General features: G+C 45.5%; 1 protein-coding gene across 4 annotated transcripts in view; it reads right to left on the bottom strand.

Annotated features, from left to right (window-relative positions):
• Eif2b3 (eukaryotic translation initiation factor 2B subunit gamma) overlaps positions 1-20,785 on the bottom strand; it is a 66,513-nt gene that overhangs the window by 10,714 nt on the left and 35,014 nt on the right. For all 4 annotated transcript variants that reach the window (XM_006238630.4, NM_133609.2, XM_063287117.1 and 1 more), the window contains 5 exons: positions 16,958-17,047; positions 10,910-11,037; positions 9,423-9,613; positions 7,127-7,204; positions 5,238-5,386 (listed from right to left, as the gene is read on the bottom strand). In XM_006238630.4, the coding sequence (XP_006238692.1) occupies positions 5,238-5,386; positions 7,127-7,204; positions 9,423-9,613; positions 10,910-11,037; positions 16,958-17,047 (636 nt within the window). The remainder of the gene's footprint in view (positions 1-5,237; positions 5,387-7,126; positions 7,205-9,422; positions 9,614-10,909; positions 11,038-16,957; positions 17,048-20,785) is intronic.

Raw genomic sequence — 20,785 nt, 5'->3', positions numbered from 1 at the left:
AGGGTCTCTATTTGAACCTGGAGCTTACTGACTTTGTCCAACTAGCCAGTCAACAAGCCCTAGAGATCCCTGTCTCCATCTCCCCAAACTGGAATTTTAGGTGTGCTCTGCCTTGACTAGCCTTTTCACTTTATTTTTATTTATTTATTTATTTTTTTCCGGAGCTGGGGACTGAACCCAGGGCCCTGCGCTTGCTAGGCAAGCGCTCTACCACTGAGTTAAATCCCCAACCCCGCCTTTTCACTTTAAAGATGTATCTTATTTTTATTTATGTGTATGCGTGTGTTCCTGCAAACAAGTGAGGAGGTGCCTGAAGGCCAGGAGAGGGCGTCAATAGTCACTGCAACTGGTGTTACAGGTGGCTATGAGCTACTTGACATGGACCATGGATATGAGGCAGGAGATTCAGTTTGCATAGTTTGGATTTGATCCTCAACATCACGTAAACCAGCCTAGCATTGGTATATCCCACCCCCCACCCCCCCACCTGTAGACCTCCCTGGCTGTCCTGGGACTCACTCTGTTGACTAGGCTAGACCTGAACTTACAGAGGTCCGCCTGCATCTGCCTCCCAAGTGCTGGGATTATAGGTGTGTGCCACCACCACCTGGCTTTATCCCTTTTTAAAGGGTCGCTTTCTTGTCCTCTCTTTCCCTTCTGATACTGGAGACTGGACCTAGGCTCTTGCACATCCTGGGAGAGTACTGTACCACTGAGCTTCCTGACCAGCACTGCAATGGTTCTGAAAGAGCCAAGAGGGACTGACGGTCAAGCAAGCATAGGCTCCCAAGGTATTACACAGGCAGGCTGTGTATCACATACCTGATTTTAAGATGGTTCACTTTAAACTGAACATGGTGTCTTATACCTGCAATTCCAGCATGTGGGAGATAGAGGCAGGAGAATTAGAAGTTCGAGGCCATCCACAGCTAGCTACGAAATGAAATATAGGTTAGCTTGGGCTACATAGGAAAACTGTCTATAGCCAACCAAGCAATCAACGTGCTATTAAAGAGTTTGGAAGGGGTTGGGGATTTAGCTCAGTGGTAGAGCGCTTGCCTAGCAAGCGCAAGGCCCTGGGTTCGGTCCCCAGCTCCGGAAAAAAAAAAAAAAAAGAGTTTGGAAAAAAGGAGACTGGAAGCTGGGCCTGGCAGTACAGACCAGTAATTCCAGCTATGTGGGAGGCTTAAGTAGAAGAAGTCAAGGCCCACTCAGGCAACTCAGCCAGACTGTTTTAATATAAAAAGTGAAGAGAAAACAAGGGCTAGAGAGATGACTCCGAGGTTAAAAGCTCATACCACTACTGTAGATGACCTCAATCAGGTTTCCAAAGTGGGCAGCCGTCCACAAGCACCTGTGACTCTTTCCTGGACTCAGAGGTCACCTTTGCTATACACATTAATAAACAGCGGTGACAAAACAGGCTAGAGATGGCTCAGCAACTAAATGCATCTGCTGCTCTTCAAGACCAGCCTGGGCTGCATGAGATCAGGCTCCAAAACAAACACACAAACAAAATAAGCTTGCTGGGAATTGAACTCAGGACCTCTGGAAAAGCAGGACTCCAGGCCTGACAGTAAGGCTTTGACTAGATTTTAAAACGATTACATATTTATTTGTGCGTGTTTGTAGATATGTATAGACTCAATCATGTGTTTAGTGTGTGTGTGTCTGCCAGTATGCCATTTCTCCAGTCCCCTTTACTCCCCCCACATTTGTGTGTACATTTATGTTCATGAGTGTGGGCATGTTTGTGTTGACGTCAGAGGACAGCATGGACGTCAGTCCTTGCCATCTTTCTTCTAGACAGGGTCCTCTGTGATTCTTTGCTGAAGCCAAGCTAGCTGGCCTTATAGTTCCTGAGGATTCTGGTCTCTGCAGTCTCTGCATCGAATCTTGCTGAAGGAGCACTAGATTACAGACATGGGCTATCATGTCCTCTTTACATGGGTTCTGAGATCTGAACCCAGGTCCTCAAGTCTGCACAGCTAGCATTTACCTATCCTACCATCTCCCTAGCCCCTAGCATTTACCTTTCTACCATCTCCCTAGCCCCTCACTAGACTTTTGATTCTTGAACATTGCCTGTCACAGAAAGTGGCAGAAAATGAGAAAGATAGGCAGGAACTTTCTCAGAACAGTCTCGCCTGCACCCTTCCCAAGGTGGTCCCACAGTGTTTCTCCGGCCCTGAGGACCTTGGGCAGGAGTCCAACCCACTGCTCACAAGGTCTCTGCAGCCATAACTGCTGCCAGGAACAAGCACACCATGGAGATGAGAGAGTTCCTTCTAAACAGACTTATGCCCCACTCTGACATTCAGTCCAGACATAACAAAAAGGCAATCAAAATTCACACGTCTGCATTTTAATAAGCATTTTCAAGTTTATCATAAATAATTAAAACTAAGTGACCCCAAAATAATGGGGAAAGGTTTATATGGGATATAAGATACCTGATCTTATCACCAGACGCTAATTTGCAGGATTGGGTAATCTCTCAAGGCCTTCCTGGTCATTAGTCCTGTGTGGTCCAATTATAGGTTTGTTTTTTGTTTTTTGTTTTGAGATAGGACCTCCCTCTTAGTTTGGATTGGCTCTGAATTCAATGATTCTCCTGCCTCAGCCTCCAAAGTATATGTGTGCCCCCCTCCCCTGCCCCACTTTTGGAGACAGGTCTATGTAACCTTAGCTGGCCTCAAATCCACAGAGACTCACCAGACTCAGTGACATGTGGATGCTAGGATTCAAATTGGGGTCCTCTAGAAGAGTAGCCAGTGTCCCTAGGTGCCAAGCAGTCTCTCCAGCTCTCCCTCTTTTCTATTTTTTAAAAATTTATTCATTTGTTATATATGAGTACATATATAATATGTAGCTGTCTTTAGACCAGAAGAGGGCATCAGATCTCATTACAGATGGTTGTGAGCCACCATGTGGTTGCTGGGATTTGAACTCAGGACCTCTGGAAGAGGTTTTAACCGCTGAGCCACCTCTCCAGCCTTCTCTCTCTTTTCTGACCCAGGCTCTGAAGATCAGACTTGGGTCCTCCTGCCTGGAAGGGAGGTGCTTTATTAAGGTTCCCAGCCCAATCAGTCAGTGTTTGAACTGTGGACTGACAAGTTTTCCCCAGTGCTTTGTGATGAGTGAGGTAGTACAGGACTATTTGGGCAGCTGGGAGATTGTTGATCCTGGGGTGCAAGGCCAGCTGGCCCATTTCACAAACAAATATTCACCTGAGCTCCCCAGACAAATTCAGCCCAATAGGGGTTATACCATCCCTCCTAAACTTTTGATCTTATTCTTTGGACACAATGTAGCCCAGGTTGACTTCTAACTATGAATCCTCCTGCATCTGTCTCTTGAATGCTGAGAATCTGCTACTGTGGTGAGCCAGCCCGTGATTTAAAAAGAAATTGTTTAAAAATTGTTTTGGCAGTTGGATACCTTAATCCCAGCATTAGGGAGGCAGGAGCAGGCAGATCTTTGAGTCTGAGGCTGTCCAGATTTACAAAGGGAATTCCAGGATTCCAGGATAGCCAGGGCTGTACAAAGACACTCTGACTTTACATAGACCTGGCTGTCCTGGAAGTCACTGTGTAGATCAGGCTGTTCTCTAACTCAGAGCTCTGCCTGCCTCTGCTGCCCAAGTGCTGGAATTAAAGGTGTGTGACAATAGGCTTGGCTTCATTTTATTTTATTTTGAGACAAGGTCTTGCTATGTATCTTATGCTGACAGTCTTAACTTTGAATTCTCTTACCCTTGGCCCCTGGAGTCCTGGGTTACAGGAGTGTCCAACTACACTGCTGAGGAACTGTGCTTAAATGGTTTTAAATCCAGTTTCAGCAAACGTTTCTTTTGTTGTTTTGAGGCAGACTCTCATGCATTCCAGGTTGGCTTTGAATCCCTGAGTGGTTGAAGATGCTCTTGAATTCCTGCTCTTCTTGCTTACCCAATTTTTGTGATGCTGGAATCAAACCCAAGGCCTTGCACATACATGCTAGACGAGCGTTCAATAACTCTATCCCTCATCCTGCACGTCGTACTTCTACTTTCAAGTTTTTAATTTTCATATATGTGATGTTTGTGTGTAAGTATGCACACATGTGATGTGCCTGCAGCAACAGAGCAGGGCATTAGACCCTCTGACGCTGGAGCTATGGGCAACTGCAAACTGCTGGACCTGGGTGCTGGGAACACACTTGGGTCCTCTGGAAGGAAAGTAAGCATTCTGAACTGCAGGGCCACCTCTCCAGCATCCAGCTTTGGACTTTAACAAAGTTGGACGTGTTATAGGGATTGCTCTGCTCTATTGTGCTCGGCCTTATTCCCTTGAGATGAGCTCTCACTGAACCTGAAGTGCTGTTCCAGCCAGGCAGGCTGGCTATGGTGGGCTCTGGACCCATCTGTCTCCCCATCCCGGTGCTGCAGCTAAAGTCACATGTGGCCAGGCCTGGCTTTTGTGTGTACTGAGGACTCAAAGTCAGGTCCTCACACTTGGGTAGCATGTGTTCTTACCTATGGAGCCATCTCCTAAGCCCCAGGTGTGTAGTCTTTGAGTGTGAACTTTGTAGATGATAAGGTTGTGTCATGATGTCAAAAGGTTGGGCATACCTGAGAGTTAGACAGTTTATCAGTCGGGCGTGACTGCAGCATTCAGGGTCTGAAGCAGGATGCTTATGGGTAGGAGGCTAGACTGGGCTACATAGCAAGTTCTAGGCCAGCCTGGGTTAAAGCCAAAATGTATAGAGAAGCTTGCCCTCAAAGCCCAGTATCAGTATGTCCACTCCTCCTGTGCCTCTGCCTCAGGGAGGCCCTGGGATATTACAGGGGAAGTGACACTTAGGCACTGGCACAATGTCACTGTAGCACTGGGAAGGGCTCACTATTGTCGGACCCCAAGGAAGAGTTCTCAGCACTTTCTCACAGGAGCACCGTGTTGTAGTGTGGGAGGGTAGAAGTGATATTCTAAGAGTTCATGTCATTGCGGAGGAAAAAAAAAAATCAAACTCCAAAGGCACCAAGCTTCTTCCTTCCCTTCCCTTCCCTTCCCTTCCCTTCCCTTCCCTTCCCTTCCCTTCCCTCCCCTCCCCTCCCCTCCCCTCCCCTCCCCTCCCCTCCCCTCCCCTCCCCTCCCCTTCCTTCTGGTCGCCAAAGCAAGCCCTTCCTGGGCTTAGTGGGACTGACAAATCTTCTAGGGCTACCAGAAGCCTTATTCAAAAAGGTACAGAGGGAGACATACCCTTCTTCCACGGTGACAGAGTTCATGAGAAGGCAGTTGGTAACAGTTACTCTGTCTCTGATGACACAGGATGAGCCAATGACAGATCGTTTAATAGATGACTTCTCTCCAACTTGTGTATCTGACCCGATAAGGCTGTCGGCTCCAATCTGTAAAGGCAAACAGAAGACCATCTCATCCAACTAGAAATCACCCTCATCCTTTGAGCTGGCATCTGATGGGATCTTCTCATAGAAATAACTTAGGGTAGATGATTAGCAGTATTTCTCAAGATCCAGTGGACCAAACGGCATTCCTAATACCAGCTCCAACTAACACTGAAGCGTGGGCCCTCCTCTGACAAGAAGAAAATTTGAACGAATCAACATATGTGTGCACTTCCATATTTGTATACTTAGCCCAGGTTGGCCTCCATCTTATCCTCCTGCCCCTTCCGAGTGGCTGATGGCAGGTTTAAGCTAGGCATGGCGGCACACCTTAACCTCAGCACTAGGGAGGCAGAGGCAGGCCGGTCTCTGTGAGCTGCAGACAACCTGGTTTAGCAGTTAGTTCCAGGACACAGAGCTACATCAAGAGTCCTGGCTCAAAATTCAAAACCCAACCAACCAGACAAACACGTTACTATTGTGAACAGCCTTTAGGTGTACTCCCTTGAATGGAGTGCTCAAACTGGGAAGTCGGAGAGGAGCCTTCGAAGGCTCCTGTTCTAGGCCAACATCACATGGACTCTGTTTATAGATAGGGTCATTACTTGCACTGGAAATCGTTGTCCTCTTTTTATTCTGAGACAGGTCTTACTAGGTATCCCAGGCGGGCTTGGAACTTGCAATCCTCCTGTCTCAGGTCCTGCTGCTCCAATTATAGGTATGTAATGCCATGCTGGGCCTCAGGAAGTCTCTTCCTCTTCGTCTTCTTTTTTGGGGGGTAGAGGGACAGAGGGAGCAAGATCTCACTATGTAGCCCTGGATTCCTTGGAACGTGCTATGTAGCCCAGGTTGGCCTCAAACTTACAGAGCTCCAATCTGCCTGTGTCTGCTGAGTTCTGGGAGTCAAGCATGTGGCAGCACGCCTAGCTCTTTCCTCCTTTTCACTGCCTTTGGAGACAAGGCCTTACTATGAAACCCTGAGCTTGTCTCCTCCTGCTATGTATCGCAGGCTAGCGCAGAACCCACAGTCCTCTTGCTTTAGCCTCCTGAATGCCATGGCTGCAATGTGCCACTACCTCTAGCTTTAGGAACTCTTCATTCGTGTGCGACACTGGGGACAGAACTCTGAGAGTCCCCAGGCTAAGCAGCTGCTCCTCCACTAAGCTAGAACCCCAGCCCTTGCTTCTACTTTCTGAGACCAGGTCTTTCCCAGGACAGCAGTGCACCCGGCAGGAGAGCTCAGCCAGGCTTTGAATTTGGGATCTTCCCGGCTCAGCTGCTTCAATGGTGAGATTACAGCTGTACCACCACATCTGCTAGGAAGACTTCATCTTTTATGCTTTGTGTGTGTGTGTGTGTGTGTAGATGTGTGTGTACGTGCCGATACATGTGTAGAAGTCAGAGAACAGCTGTTGAGAGTCATTTCTCTTCTCCCACTGTGAAAGTTCCAGAGGTAAATTCAAGTTGCCAGGCTTAGTGGCATATGACATCCACTGAGGTATGTGACGTCCACTGAGGCGTATGACGTCCACTGAGGTATGTGACATCCACTGAGGTATGTGACGTTCACTGAGGTACCTTGCCAGCCTAAGAAGTTTGCTTGAATGAGACTCTGCTCTAGAACCAAGATGGAGATGGGGTTTCCCTTGTGCTAACAGGGTCTACGGCTAAAGGGCTCCAATCTAGATTGTCAGCAAGCCCCAGTGCCGGTCTCATCTGTGTCCTGCTTACACCAGCACTTACCAGGTGTTTGTTGGCAATCTGGGCTGATGGATGGATCATTGATTCCTCAGGACAAAGAACAGACAGCAATTTGGGTACCTTGAGGAAAGAAGTTTGGTTAGTAAAGACAAGAAAACATCTAAAACACTTTAGGTAGGTAGAGCTCAACACCCAGTCAGGGTCGGGGCTCTCAGCCATGGTTGTATCAGCCACAGTGCCCAGGATGGGACTGCTGAGCCTGCCTAAGGCCTAGACATTCTCCTAACATTTCGTGAAAAGAGAGGTCAAATGGGCATGAACTACTAAGAGTTCTGCCCAGAATCATTCTGGGTTCTTCTGCTTGCCTCCTGGACTACTGTGGCCATGTACCATGTGAGGAGAGGGACAATGTAAGAGAAACTTACAATCAAGACTGATCCAGAGAAAGAGTCCATGTCCTTCCAAAGGAAATAAGAAAGGTTTACACTACTCCTGCTTAAGGATTGAAGGTGAAAGGCAGGTTGAAGGTATACGGAGCTGTCTGCTTTAAACTACTTGGAAGGAATCCGTCTGTGATTGTAGCACACACAGCACCACTCAGTTGCGCCATCACCCATCACCGTATAAGATGCCTGTGCTAGCTGGGGAAGTCTTGCCGGCACTGGTTACAGTGGCATTCCAAGACTGATTCCCCTACAGCATGCAGCCATGGGCCTGTGGATCTATCTGCTGTGCAGGCCTAGCCAGTGCATTAGAGGATGTTTCCCCAGCCTCAGCCTATTTATAAACTTGCTTCCAGACCAGATTGAGAAAACCCAGCTCTGAGTGAATGTGGGCACCCTGTGTTTTCTTATAGATCTCTGGTTTGGGATTCCATGGATTTATAAGCGATCCATATAGAATGCTGCTTACAGTCAGGACCTGAGGTACACCCATCAGTTAGTATGAGTCTCTAACCATCATTTAAGACTGGGTTTCTGAGTAGCCCTGGCTGTCCTGGAACTCACTATGTAGATCAGGCTGGCCTTGAACTCAGAGATCCACCTGCCTCTGTCTCCTAAGAGCTGGGATTAAAATCTTGCACTACCAACCTGCCTACTATCAGTCTTTAAGATTCAAGAACCAGGAAATCTCAATTTTCGATGATATTTTAAATATTTTTCTATATCTTATCCTACTTTCTACCACAGTTTTCAAAATTTTACCAGGAACAATGCCAGCAGCTAAACTTTTTACGACCTCATTCAAACTCTCTTTTCTTATTCTCAATGCTTCACTCCACCCTATGTTCCTTATATTCCCTCTCCTGCACTTGTAAGACTGTAAGGAACCCTCCAGGCCCTCGGCCTTCTCCGCCTGCCCCTTCACTGAGACCTGGTTTATTTTTGAGGAGGAGATTCCTCGATACTGTGTATTCCTCTCAACTCTCCCCTCGACTCCTTCCTTGGCCACTCTCAATTCTTCCTTCCCTCTCCATTCCTCCCATTCTTTTTCGTGTTTTAAAAATTCAGTTTACCTTAAACAACAAATGATAAATTCCCGCAGGGTTTATGGCCCACTTTGGTTCTGGTCTCAATATGAAGCCAACATGACCTTGAAATTCTAATCCTTCAGCCTTTCTGTCCCGATGCTGGGATTATAGGCAGAACATCCAGTTTGTGCAGCACTAGGAACTGAGCCTAGGGATTCCTGTGTTACCAATGGGCCTATATTTCCAGCTATATTTCTGCTTTCTTGAGGAAGCTTCCTCTGTGTCTTACTTTACCAAGCTACATGGTTAAACAATATTTATCTGTTTTATTCTTTTTATCCCGAGACAGATCTTGCTATGCTACCCCAGGCAGATCTTCAACCCAAAGCCCTGGAATCACAGGTGTGAGCCACCATGCCCATCCTGGAACTTGCTCCACAGCCCAGGCTAGCTTCCACTTTGCATGTCTCAACCTCCTAGAGCTGGGATTGCAGGTATATACGGTCATGTCTGGCTTATCCGCTCACTTAGGAAGTAGTTATTACACAAATGTCTACCCTGAACCAGACAGGAGAGCTACTGCATCCACGACCGAGAAGCCAATCTTCCTGGAGATCTCGCCCTTCCTTGAACCCTGAGTTCCTGTCTTGCTCAGCTTCAGGCGTGAAGACCGTGAACGTTACCATATCCTGAATGAAGGCTTAAGACAAAAAGCTGGGTCTGGCTAGGGCACATTCTTTTCTTTTCTTTTTTTTTTTTTCTTTTCTTTTTTTCGGAGCTGGGAACCTAACCCAGGGCCTTGCGCTTGCTAGGCAAGCACTCTACCACTGAGCTAAATCCCCAACCCCAACTAGGGTACATTCTTACCTGTCTGTTGGCTTCCATGTAGAGTCCCAGTGTGCTTACTCGAGAGCAAAGTCCTTCCTTCATGATGTGGACATAGCAGCGAACCTGTGATCTAGACAAATCTTCCCACTTGTCTCTTCGAAAAGCATTCCAGCAGGCATCATAGGGAGCCAAAGTCAGAGTGTTGTCTTTTTTTATAAAACTGTAAATATCTTCAGAGCGAACATCCAAAGTAAATAAAGAGAAAGATGGCACAGGAGACACAGACTGAGTTAGTTTTCTTTGTGTTTGGACAGGGTCTCCATGCATAGTGCTGAACAGCCTGAAACTCAAGAGATCCCCCTTCCTCTGACTCCTGGCTGAGACACAGTCACATTTTAGAAGTACGTATAACTAATATTTCTTCCCTTGAAACTCATCAATAAGCTTGGACCCCGTGGAAACTTAATTACAACTAAAAAGACTAAATTAATTTTAAAAAGACTATGCATTGTCTTATATGCTTGAAGTGTAAGCATCTTAAAAATATTTTAGGTACTATACTAACACTTGAGAAGAGGCTCTAAAAGTTTGGCTGGGCATGGTGGCACCAATTAATCCTAGCACTCATGAGCCAGAGGCAGGGGGATCTCTGAGAATTTGGGCTAGTCAAGGTTACATAGTGAAACCTTGTCTCAAACAACAACAACAACAACTCAAAAACCCCAAACAAGGCAAAACCTAAAAGTAATAGTCACGTATTACCAGGAAAAACAAAATGATGGCCTCTGTAAATCATGAGAGCACACGGCATGTATGAAGGCTTTAGTGTCCAGGGGTCTCCATTACGACATCAGGATGCTGAGCTGATGTCAGACCACATTGTTTGGAGCCACAGCAACTACTCTAGTCAACCATCACAACAAACCTTAGAGGCCTTTAATTCTGTGGAAGAGTGACTGGAGACTGAGATCTGCTCAGGTGGCAGCTGGTGTTAACAAGAGGCAGCTGTCAGAGCCAGGGCTGTGCTGCTGAGGCACTGACTGCAGCCATCATGACACAGCATCTCTGTGTGCTCCTTGTTGATAAGACCATGAAAGAGCCTAGGACTGGGGCAGGGACAAAGAGATCTGGGAACAAACGAGACAGACTTCACTCCAGATCCTGTAGCGGAGACAATCTGGTTGCCCTCTGGCTGTAATTGTATACTTTACCCCCTTCCATTCATTGACGGAAGATGATAGATTTGCCTACACCTGAAGAACCAGGAGACTGAGACGTGACGAGGAGTCTGAAGACTAGTGATCAAACAGGCTACAGACTAGACAATGGGGCATACGCTTCACTAGCCTGTCCCTGAGGAGTGCAGGGACTGACTTTGCCGGACCAAGAGCATCCAGAGTCCAGGGAGTAAGGCCAGCTAGTCGGTTTTCCCTATAAACTAGAGAAGCATTGGCAGTCTTAAGGTGAGCATCTTTCTAAAGGTCCTTCCATCCCTGCCCGTCTACTGCACCAACGCAAAGACCCACCTAAAGACTTGGGCTCCTTTTTCTTTAGATCCTCTTCTTTGTCTTCCTGCCTTTGCTGTGAGGAGGCTGAGGAAAACTGTTTTCTTACTAGGTATGGAATCAGTTCGCTTCGGATAGAAGTGATTGACCTAAAAAGAAAGAGTGGCCAAATGTAAGAAACCTCACTGAATCCTCTTGGGTTAGAAATTATTTGCACTCAAGAAAAAGTCAAAAACTTAGATTTTCTTTATCAGTTAAGACCCAGAATAGGAAGAATATGAGAATTCCTCCTCTTGGTCAAGTCAGAAAATAGTCTTCCACAAGCTCCTAGCTGCATGGTATGTCTTTGTGTGCACACATTTACACACGTATGCACGAGGTCTATAACACGGTGCCTTGATTCCTCACTGGCAACAGTGCATGAGAAAATAGACTACTATGTTTGCGTGCACTGTGTCTGTGTGTGCATATATGGCATGTGAGTATGCACATGTGTTGTGCACAATGCATGCAGAGACTGGGGTTGATATCAAGTGTCTTCATCTATCATCTCCCACCTTACTTTTTTGTTTGTTTTTGAGACAAGGTTTCTCTGTGTAGCCTTGGGTGTCCTGGGACTCACTCTGTAGATCAGGCTGGACTCAAACTCACAGAGATCAGCCTGCCTGTCTCCTGAGTGTTGGGATTGATGGTGTGTACCACCACCACCACCACCACCACCACCACCACCACCACCACCACCACCACCACCACCACCACCACCACCGGCTCCACCGTTTTGACTTAGACAGTCCGTTATTAAACTGAAGTCCACTGTTTTAGCTAAGCTCACTGGTCAGTGAGCTTCAGAAAGACATCTGCTTCTGCTTCCCCATTACTGAGATCACACACATATATCTATCTGTACCTAGCTTAAAACACTTCTTTTTTAAAGTTTTACTTTATTTTATGTGTACGGGTATTTTGGCCAGAAAAGGGAGTAAGAAGAATGGCCAGTCCTCCTGCCTCAGCTTTCTAAATACAGGAATTAAAGGCACAGGCCACCAAGCCTAGTGTCTCGACAAATTTAGAATTCATTCTTATCACTGAGAGTCCCTGCACAAACCCTGTATTTCCATCCACTCAGACAAGTGGCTTCTGTATATTGTAACAGTTGCAATAACCTTATGGAGAGAAGGTTAACTGACTCTAATATTAACTACACCAACTTAGACCGACAGAGGACAAGATCGAAGCTAACTGCACAGAATTACTCTGAGAGAGGAGCAGTGAGTAACTGGCCACTCTGGACGGATTCTCGTCTGCCTTTTCTGGTTCCCAGGGAGCAGGCTTCTTTTGATGGTATCAACACAGGATGCCGGGGGCTGCGACATGGCGCATTTGCCTGCCTGGATTCCATCCCTAGGACCCACGCAACAGAGAGAAGCAAATCCTGCAAGTTGTCTGCACACATACCAGGGTACGTATGCTCAAAAGAGGGCACATACATACAAGCACACTTAAAAAACACATACTCTACATACATGGTTTTGTTTTTTTGTTCTTTAAAAGGACAATAGGTTGTTGGGTCTAATGAATGTTTAAAGGGGGAAGAAAGGACTTGATTTTTGGTATAGTAAGCTTTTTTTTTTTTTTTTTTTTTAAAAAAACTCTGTCTTTAGTGTGTGTATGTGCGTGTGTGCACACTGTGTATGGAGCCTTTGGAAGACGGTTCTTTCCTTCCACCACACAGGCTCTGGGAATTGGATGCAGGCTTGGTGGCAAGTACCTGCTGACCCCCAGTGTGCTCTTGATCTTTACTTAGCAAAGAAAATGAAGGTGAGGGGCTAGGGCAGTCACATCTTTTTTACATGTCAACTGCTGTCTAGGCTTTGGTAATTGCTATTTCTTTTCCCTTATTTTTTTTTTTTTTCGGAGCTGGGGACCGAACCCAGGGCCTTGCGCAGGGCCTTGCGCTTCCTAGGCAAGGGCTCTACCACTGAGCTAAATCCCCAACCCCTCCCTTATTTTTTTTTTTTTAAGATTTATTTATTTCTATTTCATGTGCATTGGTGTTTTGCCTGGTGTGTCTCTGAAGGTGCCAGACCCCTGGAGCTGGAGGTACAGACAGTTGTGAGCTGCCACGTGGGTGCTGGGAACTGAACACGGGTCCTCTGGAAGAGCAGCCAGAGCTCTTAACTGTGGAGCCATCTCTCCAGCCCATAAATGATGTTTTGTTTTTTTTTTTTTTTTGGTTCTTTTTTTCGGAGCTGGGGACCGAACCCAGGGCCTTGCGCTTCCTAGGTAAGCGCTCTACCACTGAGCTAAATCCCCAGCCCCCATAAATGATGTTTTTAATACCTAAAGGAATTATTAGTGATGTGGGCAGAAGAAAGAGAGAGGGAGAAAAAGCAGGTTAAATAGGTAGGGGAACAGAGTGTGGAAGTGACTAACTGGTTATAATACTGAGAGATGAGGTGGGTGGGAGTGTGAACGGCACCATAACTCTCATTTTTGCTGATGTACTTGAGCCCCCACTAAAAGAAGCTCAGCATGCTGACACAGGACCACACACGACTGTAAGGAAGAAGGTGAGAGAGACGCAGAGGCTGAGGAGGGTAAGGGAAACCATGGACCCTGGAGCTAAGTAGTTCATGGTCTTTTGTTATTTTTAAAGGATCAAGTCAAACATCTTTGAACAATTCTGTGTAAGCTGGGACACCCTGTATTGAATTTCAATGGGACTTTTCTCTTTAATCCTTTGATGAAGATTAAAAATTTCCATATGAATACAAGAATCAAACAACTCGGGGCTGGAGAGATGGCTCAGCGGTTAAGAGCACTGACTGCTCTTCCAGAGGTCCTGAGTTCAAATCCCAGCAACCACATGGTGGCTCACAACCACCTGTAATGAGATCTGATGCCCTCTTCCTGTGTGTCTGAAGACAGCTGCAGTGTCCTTGCATATAATAAATAAATCTTTAAAAAAAAAAAAAAAAAAAAAAAAAAGAATCAAACAACTCTTATTCTTGGGTTGTTTTAGAGGGGTCCATTCTTAATGCTCCACATCAATGTAGACAGCAAATACTCCTTGGCCCCTCCCCCAGGGAAAGAAGTCCCTTTTGAAGAAGCACAGACAGCAGAAGGATCTCTAGGGCCATCATGGATCAGACAGAACTGTCACCACAGTGGGCAATCGAGCATGCCTTGGCACACAGTCCATCAGCAGGCACTTGTGTGGTGAGCCATCTGAAAAGATCTCAAGTTGTTCTGCACTGCCAGGTCACTGTCACTCCTATTGGGGCTCAGTATCAGGTCGGTTCCCACATCTTGCAGCTCACAACTGTGCTGAGGACTGATACAGGGCTACTGTGAACCATGGTGAAACGCTTGACCTTAGACCCAAAATAAAGGCTACCACCTGACTAGCTGAGTAGGATAGGAAAGCGACTTAAGGCTCTGAAACCAAACAGGATATAGTACTCCAAGCACCCGAGGGCCGTAGGGATATTCCACTGTACCTGGGTAGACTATCCGTTTCAAGATATCACCCACGTTCAGTGTCTAGGGCCATGTCTATAGTATTGTTTTGGGGTTTTTATTTAGACAAGGTCACCTGCCCTGTAGTCTAGGCTGGCCCAGGGTTTACAATCCTCAGGTACCCACCTCCCAAATGTTGAGATTACAAGCATGAGTCACCACACCTGGCTCAGTATACTTTTTACTGAAATTTACTTTTTTTTTTTTTTGGGGGGGTTCTTTTTTTCGGAGCTGGGGACCGAACCCAGGGCCTTGCGCTTCCTAGGCAAGCGCTCTACCACTGAGCTAAATCCCCAACCCCGAAATTTACTACTTTTTTATGCATTTTTTTTCTTTTTTTCAGAGCTGGGGACCAAACCCAGGGCCTTACGCTTCCTAGACAAGCGCTCTATCACTGAGCTAAATCCCCAACCCCCAAATTTACTACTTTTTAAAATGTGCACCTTGGTTCAAGCAACTCTGAGAGATGTAGGCAGATGGGGAAGGGAACAAGATGAGGGGATGAGTGTCTCTTCAACAGATTTAGTGATGGGGAGTCAGTTTGGGCTGAGGCTCTGAATCACTGTTTGTTATAGCAGACTGCAGAGGAAAGTCACATTTGGCAGATGTCTGGCCAGCAGTCAGAGTCACCACATTGGCCAGGTGTGCAAACAGCAAACTGACAGCAGCAAACTGAGCTACAAATAAACCGTTGCAGCTGGGAGGAGGCTGCTTGCTGCAATCTGCTGGTGCCCCTGGATCCAACAGCCGCAGTTCTCTTTGACAGTATTGAAGAAGCACTGCTTTCTTTCTTTCTTTCTTTTTTTTTTTGGCTAGAGTTTTCTTACATGGCCTTAGCTAGCCTGGAACCTGTACTCTCAGGTTGGTCAGGATGACCTTGAACTTACAGAGATCTACCTGTGGGACTGATGGAGAGTTGGTTCAGCATTAAGGACACTGGCTGCAAGCTAGGAGGTTGTGGCACACACCTTTAACCCTAGCACTTGGGAAGCAGAGGCAGGTGATCTCTGACTTGAAGCCAGCCTGGTCTCCAGAGCGAGTTCCAGCACAACCAAGGCTACACAGGGAAACCCCATCTTGAAGAAAAAAAAAGAAGAAAACAGGAAAAACAAACAAACAAACAAAAAACCCCCAACCAAACAACTAAACAAACAAACAAAAAAAACCCCACTGGCTACTCTTCCAGAGGATCCAGGTTTGATTCCCAGCACCATCTGTAGCTCTAGTCTCCGGGGATTTGACACTCTCTTCCCTGGTCTCCATGGGTACTGGGCATGCACATGATGCACTGCCTAGTTCTTCCTTTATTTCTGTATATACCCTGGCCCATCAGCTAAAGACAGAAATAGGTTTTGGGTTTTCTTTTGTTGTTTTTGTTTTTGTTTTTTGGTGCTAGTGGGGATTGAACCCAGGGACTATTTTAAGAGTCTACAAAAATATTCTGCTGATTTACCATTTGCAGATTCCCAAAATATAAGTAGGTTTCTTTGGTGCAAGCAGAGTTAACAGTATATAACTAATTTGATTCACTCCTAAACCAAATGAAAACCACTGTGATCCTGGCATAAGCTGGTATCTAACATTAAGAAGACTTTGGGCTAGAGTATAACTCAGAGGGAAAGCATGTACTTTAGACACACCAGACCCTAGGTTATAGCTCTTAGTACTACAAAAAAGGAAAAAGTTTAAGACTAAATCATAAGGCAGTTTGTTAAAAACCGTATACCTTATGGGTCAGGCAAGGTGCTCAGGAGGCAGACAGGCAGATCGGGTTGAGTTTGAGGCCAGGTTTTATTGAGGAGTTCCAGGCTACCTATGACTACATAGTGAGGCCCTGCTGAGAAACAAAAAACAAGGGCTGGAGACACGACTGGAGGTTACGAGAGTGCACTGCTCTTATGGCAGACCCTAAATGTTGTTTTCAGAACCTGTCAGGGAGCTCACAGCCCCTGTACGTCCAGCTTGAGGATCTGATGCCTCTGCCTCCTGAGAACATCTGTGGTCATGCGTGCACACACACACACACAGAAGCAAAGACAACAACAAAGCTACACTGTACTGACAATTTCGGAATTTTGGTCTCTCTAAAAACCAAACCACAGAAATATTATAAGAACACACTTCTGTTTTAATCCCTGCTTTGGGGACATGGGGCTGCTTCACAGCAGCGGCTGTGATTTGCCTCGTGCTCTAGCTGAGGTGTGACGTTTGCCAGTTGGGGATGGTTTCTGCAGTTGTGTGTGCGGGGTTGGTGGTCATTTAGGAAGGTTGTTTACAGGTTCCCAATAGTCATGTTCAAAGAAGAAACAAGAAGAAAGAAATCAGACTCAAGATCTCTCTTTCTGCTCCCTCTATGACACATTTCCTCCTATCTAGTGATAGGGGTGAAACTGGGGGGGATAAAGGGTGGAAAAGAGAACCCTAAAAGTAGCTAAGATTGGCTACACTATACTTTATTAAAAACTGTAGGTTCATAATAAAACACCCAAAAAGTTTGAGACAGAGAATGCTCAAAATTTGTAGGCTTAATTCTACCTTCCTCTTTCTTACTTATTTTCCATTAAGAAATCCACAACATATTTCTTCAAGCAGTAGAGATGAGCATCCACAAGGCCTGTCTGGAAATGTATCCTAGGGTGCCTGCAGGAAGAACAGAAAGAAAAGGCTCATAATCAGGAAGTGTGGATGTTAGCACATCATCAGATAACAGACTCCAGAAAGCTGATAAGGGACAGAGCCATGATGCCCACACCTCAGCCTGGAGAGACCAGGATGGTGGGTGCTGGTCTTCTTTTCTTTTCTTTTTTTCTGCTCCAAGAATTTTTTTTTTGACTTCTTCACTTTATTTTTTGCTTCCATGTATGTAAGTGTACCACATGTATGTCAAGTGTCCTCTATTTTCAGAAATATTATATGAAGAAGTGGTGTAGCCTCAATGGCAGTTCCATATTCCACAATTATAGTTACCTACAGTCTGATATATTAAATGGAAAATTCTGGGAGTCAATAAATATAATTTTAGACACATATGTGTGGTGAAATCTGGTCCCAAGACACCTGAGACAATGAATCATTCTTTTGTTCAGTTTATCCAAAATTCATACACTACCTGCCTGCCGAGCTGGCACCTATTAGTCACGTTAGCTATCAGGCCCTGTCATCCTGATAGCTAACACAGTACTGATAAGCAAAAGTACTGATAGCAACACAGTACTTTTGTTCAAGCATAACGCAGTGGCTCCAGTGCACAGGAATAGAGAAGCTAGTGATTCGGATGTGCCCGAGAGAGGCCACAATGTGCTTCCTTTAAGATATGCCAAGCATGGTAATCCATGCCCTTCATCTCAGCAGTGGCAAGTGATCTCCGTATGATCAAGGCCAGCCTGGTCTGCACAGTAAGTTCTAGGCCAGCCAAAGTTACGCAGTGAAACACTGCCCTTAATTTGTGTGTTTGTTTTAAGCTAGGTAGTGGTGGTGACACCTTTCATACCAGCACTGGGAGACAGAGGCAGGTGGATCTCTGAGGCCAGCCTGATCTACAGAGCAAGTTCTAGGACAGTCAGGGCTACACATAGAAACCCAGTCCCAAAACACACACACACACACACACACACACACACACACACACACACACACACACTCTTTCTCTCTCATTCTCTCTCCCTCCATATATGTGTGTGTGTGTGAACTGGAACTCACTGTATCGATCAGGATGACATTGAACTCGTAGAGATTCACCTGGCTCTGCCTAACAAGTACCAGGATTAAAGGTGTGAGCCACCATGACAAGCATAATAGGATATTATATAACTTTTATTACAAGATATTGTTATAACTACTTTATTTATAAACATTAATTTTGCTTATCTGCAGTTTTTATTATTAGATATTATCTCACTATGCCACCCACATTGACTTTGATCTTTTAGCAATCTTGGTGCCTCAGCTTCTCAACTATTGAGATTACATATGTGCTTGAGTATACACACACACACACACACACACACACCCATACACACATATGAAGGGGCTATAGAGATGGCTCAGCAGTTAAGAGCATATACCATCCTTCCAGAGGACCCAAATTCAGTTCCTAGCACCATATCAGACAACTCATTGCCTATAATTCCAGCTACAGGGGATCCAGTGTCCTGTTCTGACCTCCTAGGCGTGTATCTGTGCACATACGCATATGCACACACACAGATGTACATTCACATACACAAAAAGAAATAAATAACCATTACAAACAGCAGCACCACCACCAACAATAAACAATAACAACAACAAAAAATAATGTGGAAGTCAGAGGACTATGAGCAGCTCTCCATAGTGGTGAGTACAGTTGTGGGAGGAGAAAGAATGGATAGATGACTGGAGCCTAAGGAATTTGTGCTTTATTCTGTTAACAATGCACTCATAACTGTAGGGCAGAAAGACAATGCAGAACAGTTTGAAAAGCCTAGCGACTGTGCGAAAGCAGTGGGGCAAGGTCACAGAGGAATTAGAGGCTAAGTAAAGAAAGGAAGTCCAGGCACTTTCTTCTGGAAAGCTACAGAAACAAAACTGCAGATGAGTCTGCACGAGGGTGAGCACATAGATAGAGCAGATGCCGGGAAATCTTATCACTTGCTAGGAGGAATGAAGGCTGGTTTGAGACAGGCAAGATTTTAGTGTGATTCTGAGGCTTTAATTAAGACGGAACTATGAGTTTATAATGATGACAATTATGCCAGAACAAAAGAGACGCCTGAAAAGCTTATAATAGTTGACAAAACAGATGTATAAGTAACTAAAAATTGAGGGCTGGGCTAGGGCTACAGTGGTAGAGAGCTTGCCTAGTATGCACACAGCCCAGGGTTTATCACCCAGCACCAGAGGCGGGGTGGGAGGGGAGGTGGGGAACACACTTGTGTCCAAGCCCAGTGACCCAAGTTAACCCTAAAACTTAAATGGTGAAAGGAGAGAATTCATTCCCAAAAGTTGTCCCTGACTGACTTCTACATACATGTTATGGCAAGTATGCACAAAAAAAAAATTAGTAAATATTTCTTATATACTATATGGAAAAAAGACTCAAGGCTGCACAAGTAGATATAAAAGAATAAGTAAGGGGGTTGGGGATTTAGCTCAGTGGTAGAGCGCTTACCTAGGAAGCACAAGGCCCTGGGTTCGGTCCCCAGCTCCGAAAAAAAGAACCAAAAAAAAAAAAAAAAAAAAAAAAAAAAAGAATAAGTAAGGTTATAAGGGGAAGTGTGAAAGCACAGAACCCAGACTGGATGAAGAAGGACGAGAAGGGAAGGAGGGAGGCAGGGAGGGAGGGGGATGGACAGTAGGTAAGGTAGGTGCAGAGGAGAGAGAAGGGGACAGAAGAGGAGAGGGAGGTTGGGAAGAACAAAGGAAAATAATCCTGGGCGAGGACTAAGGCAGACATTAATCACCATGTATCCTGAAAACTCATTAGAATGGTAGCGAAGGTTTTTTGTTTTGGTTTGGTTTTTGAGACAGGGTTTCTCTGTATAACCCTGACTATCCTGTAACTCGGTCTGTAGAAGAGGCTGGCGTTCTCTTAACTCAGAGAGATCCTCCTGCCTTTGTCTCCTGAGTGCTGGGATTGAAGGTATATGCCACCACTACCCAACTATTTGTGTATTTTTAATTTAAAGATATAAACCTACACGGACAAAGACCAGGACTGCACATTTTGGAAGCTGGACAACAAAGGGACGGTGGTGACAGACTCAGTACGCCAAGGAAACAGAGCCTGAAAGAGAAATCTAAGAACAAGCTGATTTGTACTGCTGAAGACTCAACAGCTTGGAACTGGTGACTCGATGAGCCACACTGGTGGAGGCTGGAAACTTCCCTTGTGTCCTGCAGTCCATTTAGTCACATCTAAAGAATGAAAGTCCTCATAGCTAAGTTTCTTTACAGAATAGAAAAAAATATGGAGAAATAAGAACAAAAGTCCAGTGTAGTTGACTTCAGCTTCTTCTTTCTCCTCCTCCTCCTCTTTGTTGTTGTTGAGACAAGGTTACACTGTGTAGCCCTGGCTGTCCTGAAACTCTATGTAGACCAGGCTGTCCTTGAGTTCATAGAGATCCACCTGCCTCTCCCTCCTGGGTGCTGGGTTTAAAGGCTACCGCAGCCGGCAGATTTTGGCTTATTAAGAAGTCCTTGTATGGGCTGGAGAGATGGCTCAGTGGTTAAGAGCACCCAACTGCTCTTCCAGAGGTCATGAGTTCAATTCCCAGCAACCACATGGTGGCTCACAACCATCTGTAAAGAGATCCGATGCCCTCTTCTGGTGTGTCTGAAGACAGCTACAGTGTACTTATATATAATAAATAAATAAATCTAAAAAAAAAAAAAAAAAAA

This window comes from Rattus norvegicus, chromosome 5, assembly GCF_036323735.1.
Source record: "Rattus norvegicus strain BN/NHsdMcwi chromosome 5, GRCr8, whole genome shotgun sequence".
Lineage (NCBI taxonomy): Eukaryota > Metazoa > Chordata > Mammalia > Rodentia > Muridae > Rattus > Rattus norvegicus.
Note: the sequence above shows the minus strand (reverse complement) of the source record. Positions and strands in the feature narration are given on the sequence as shown.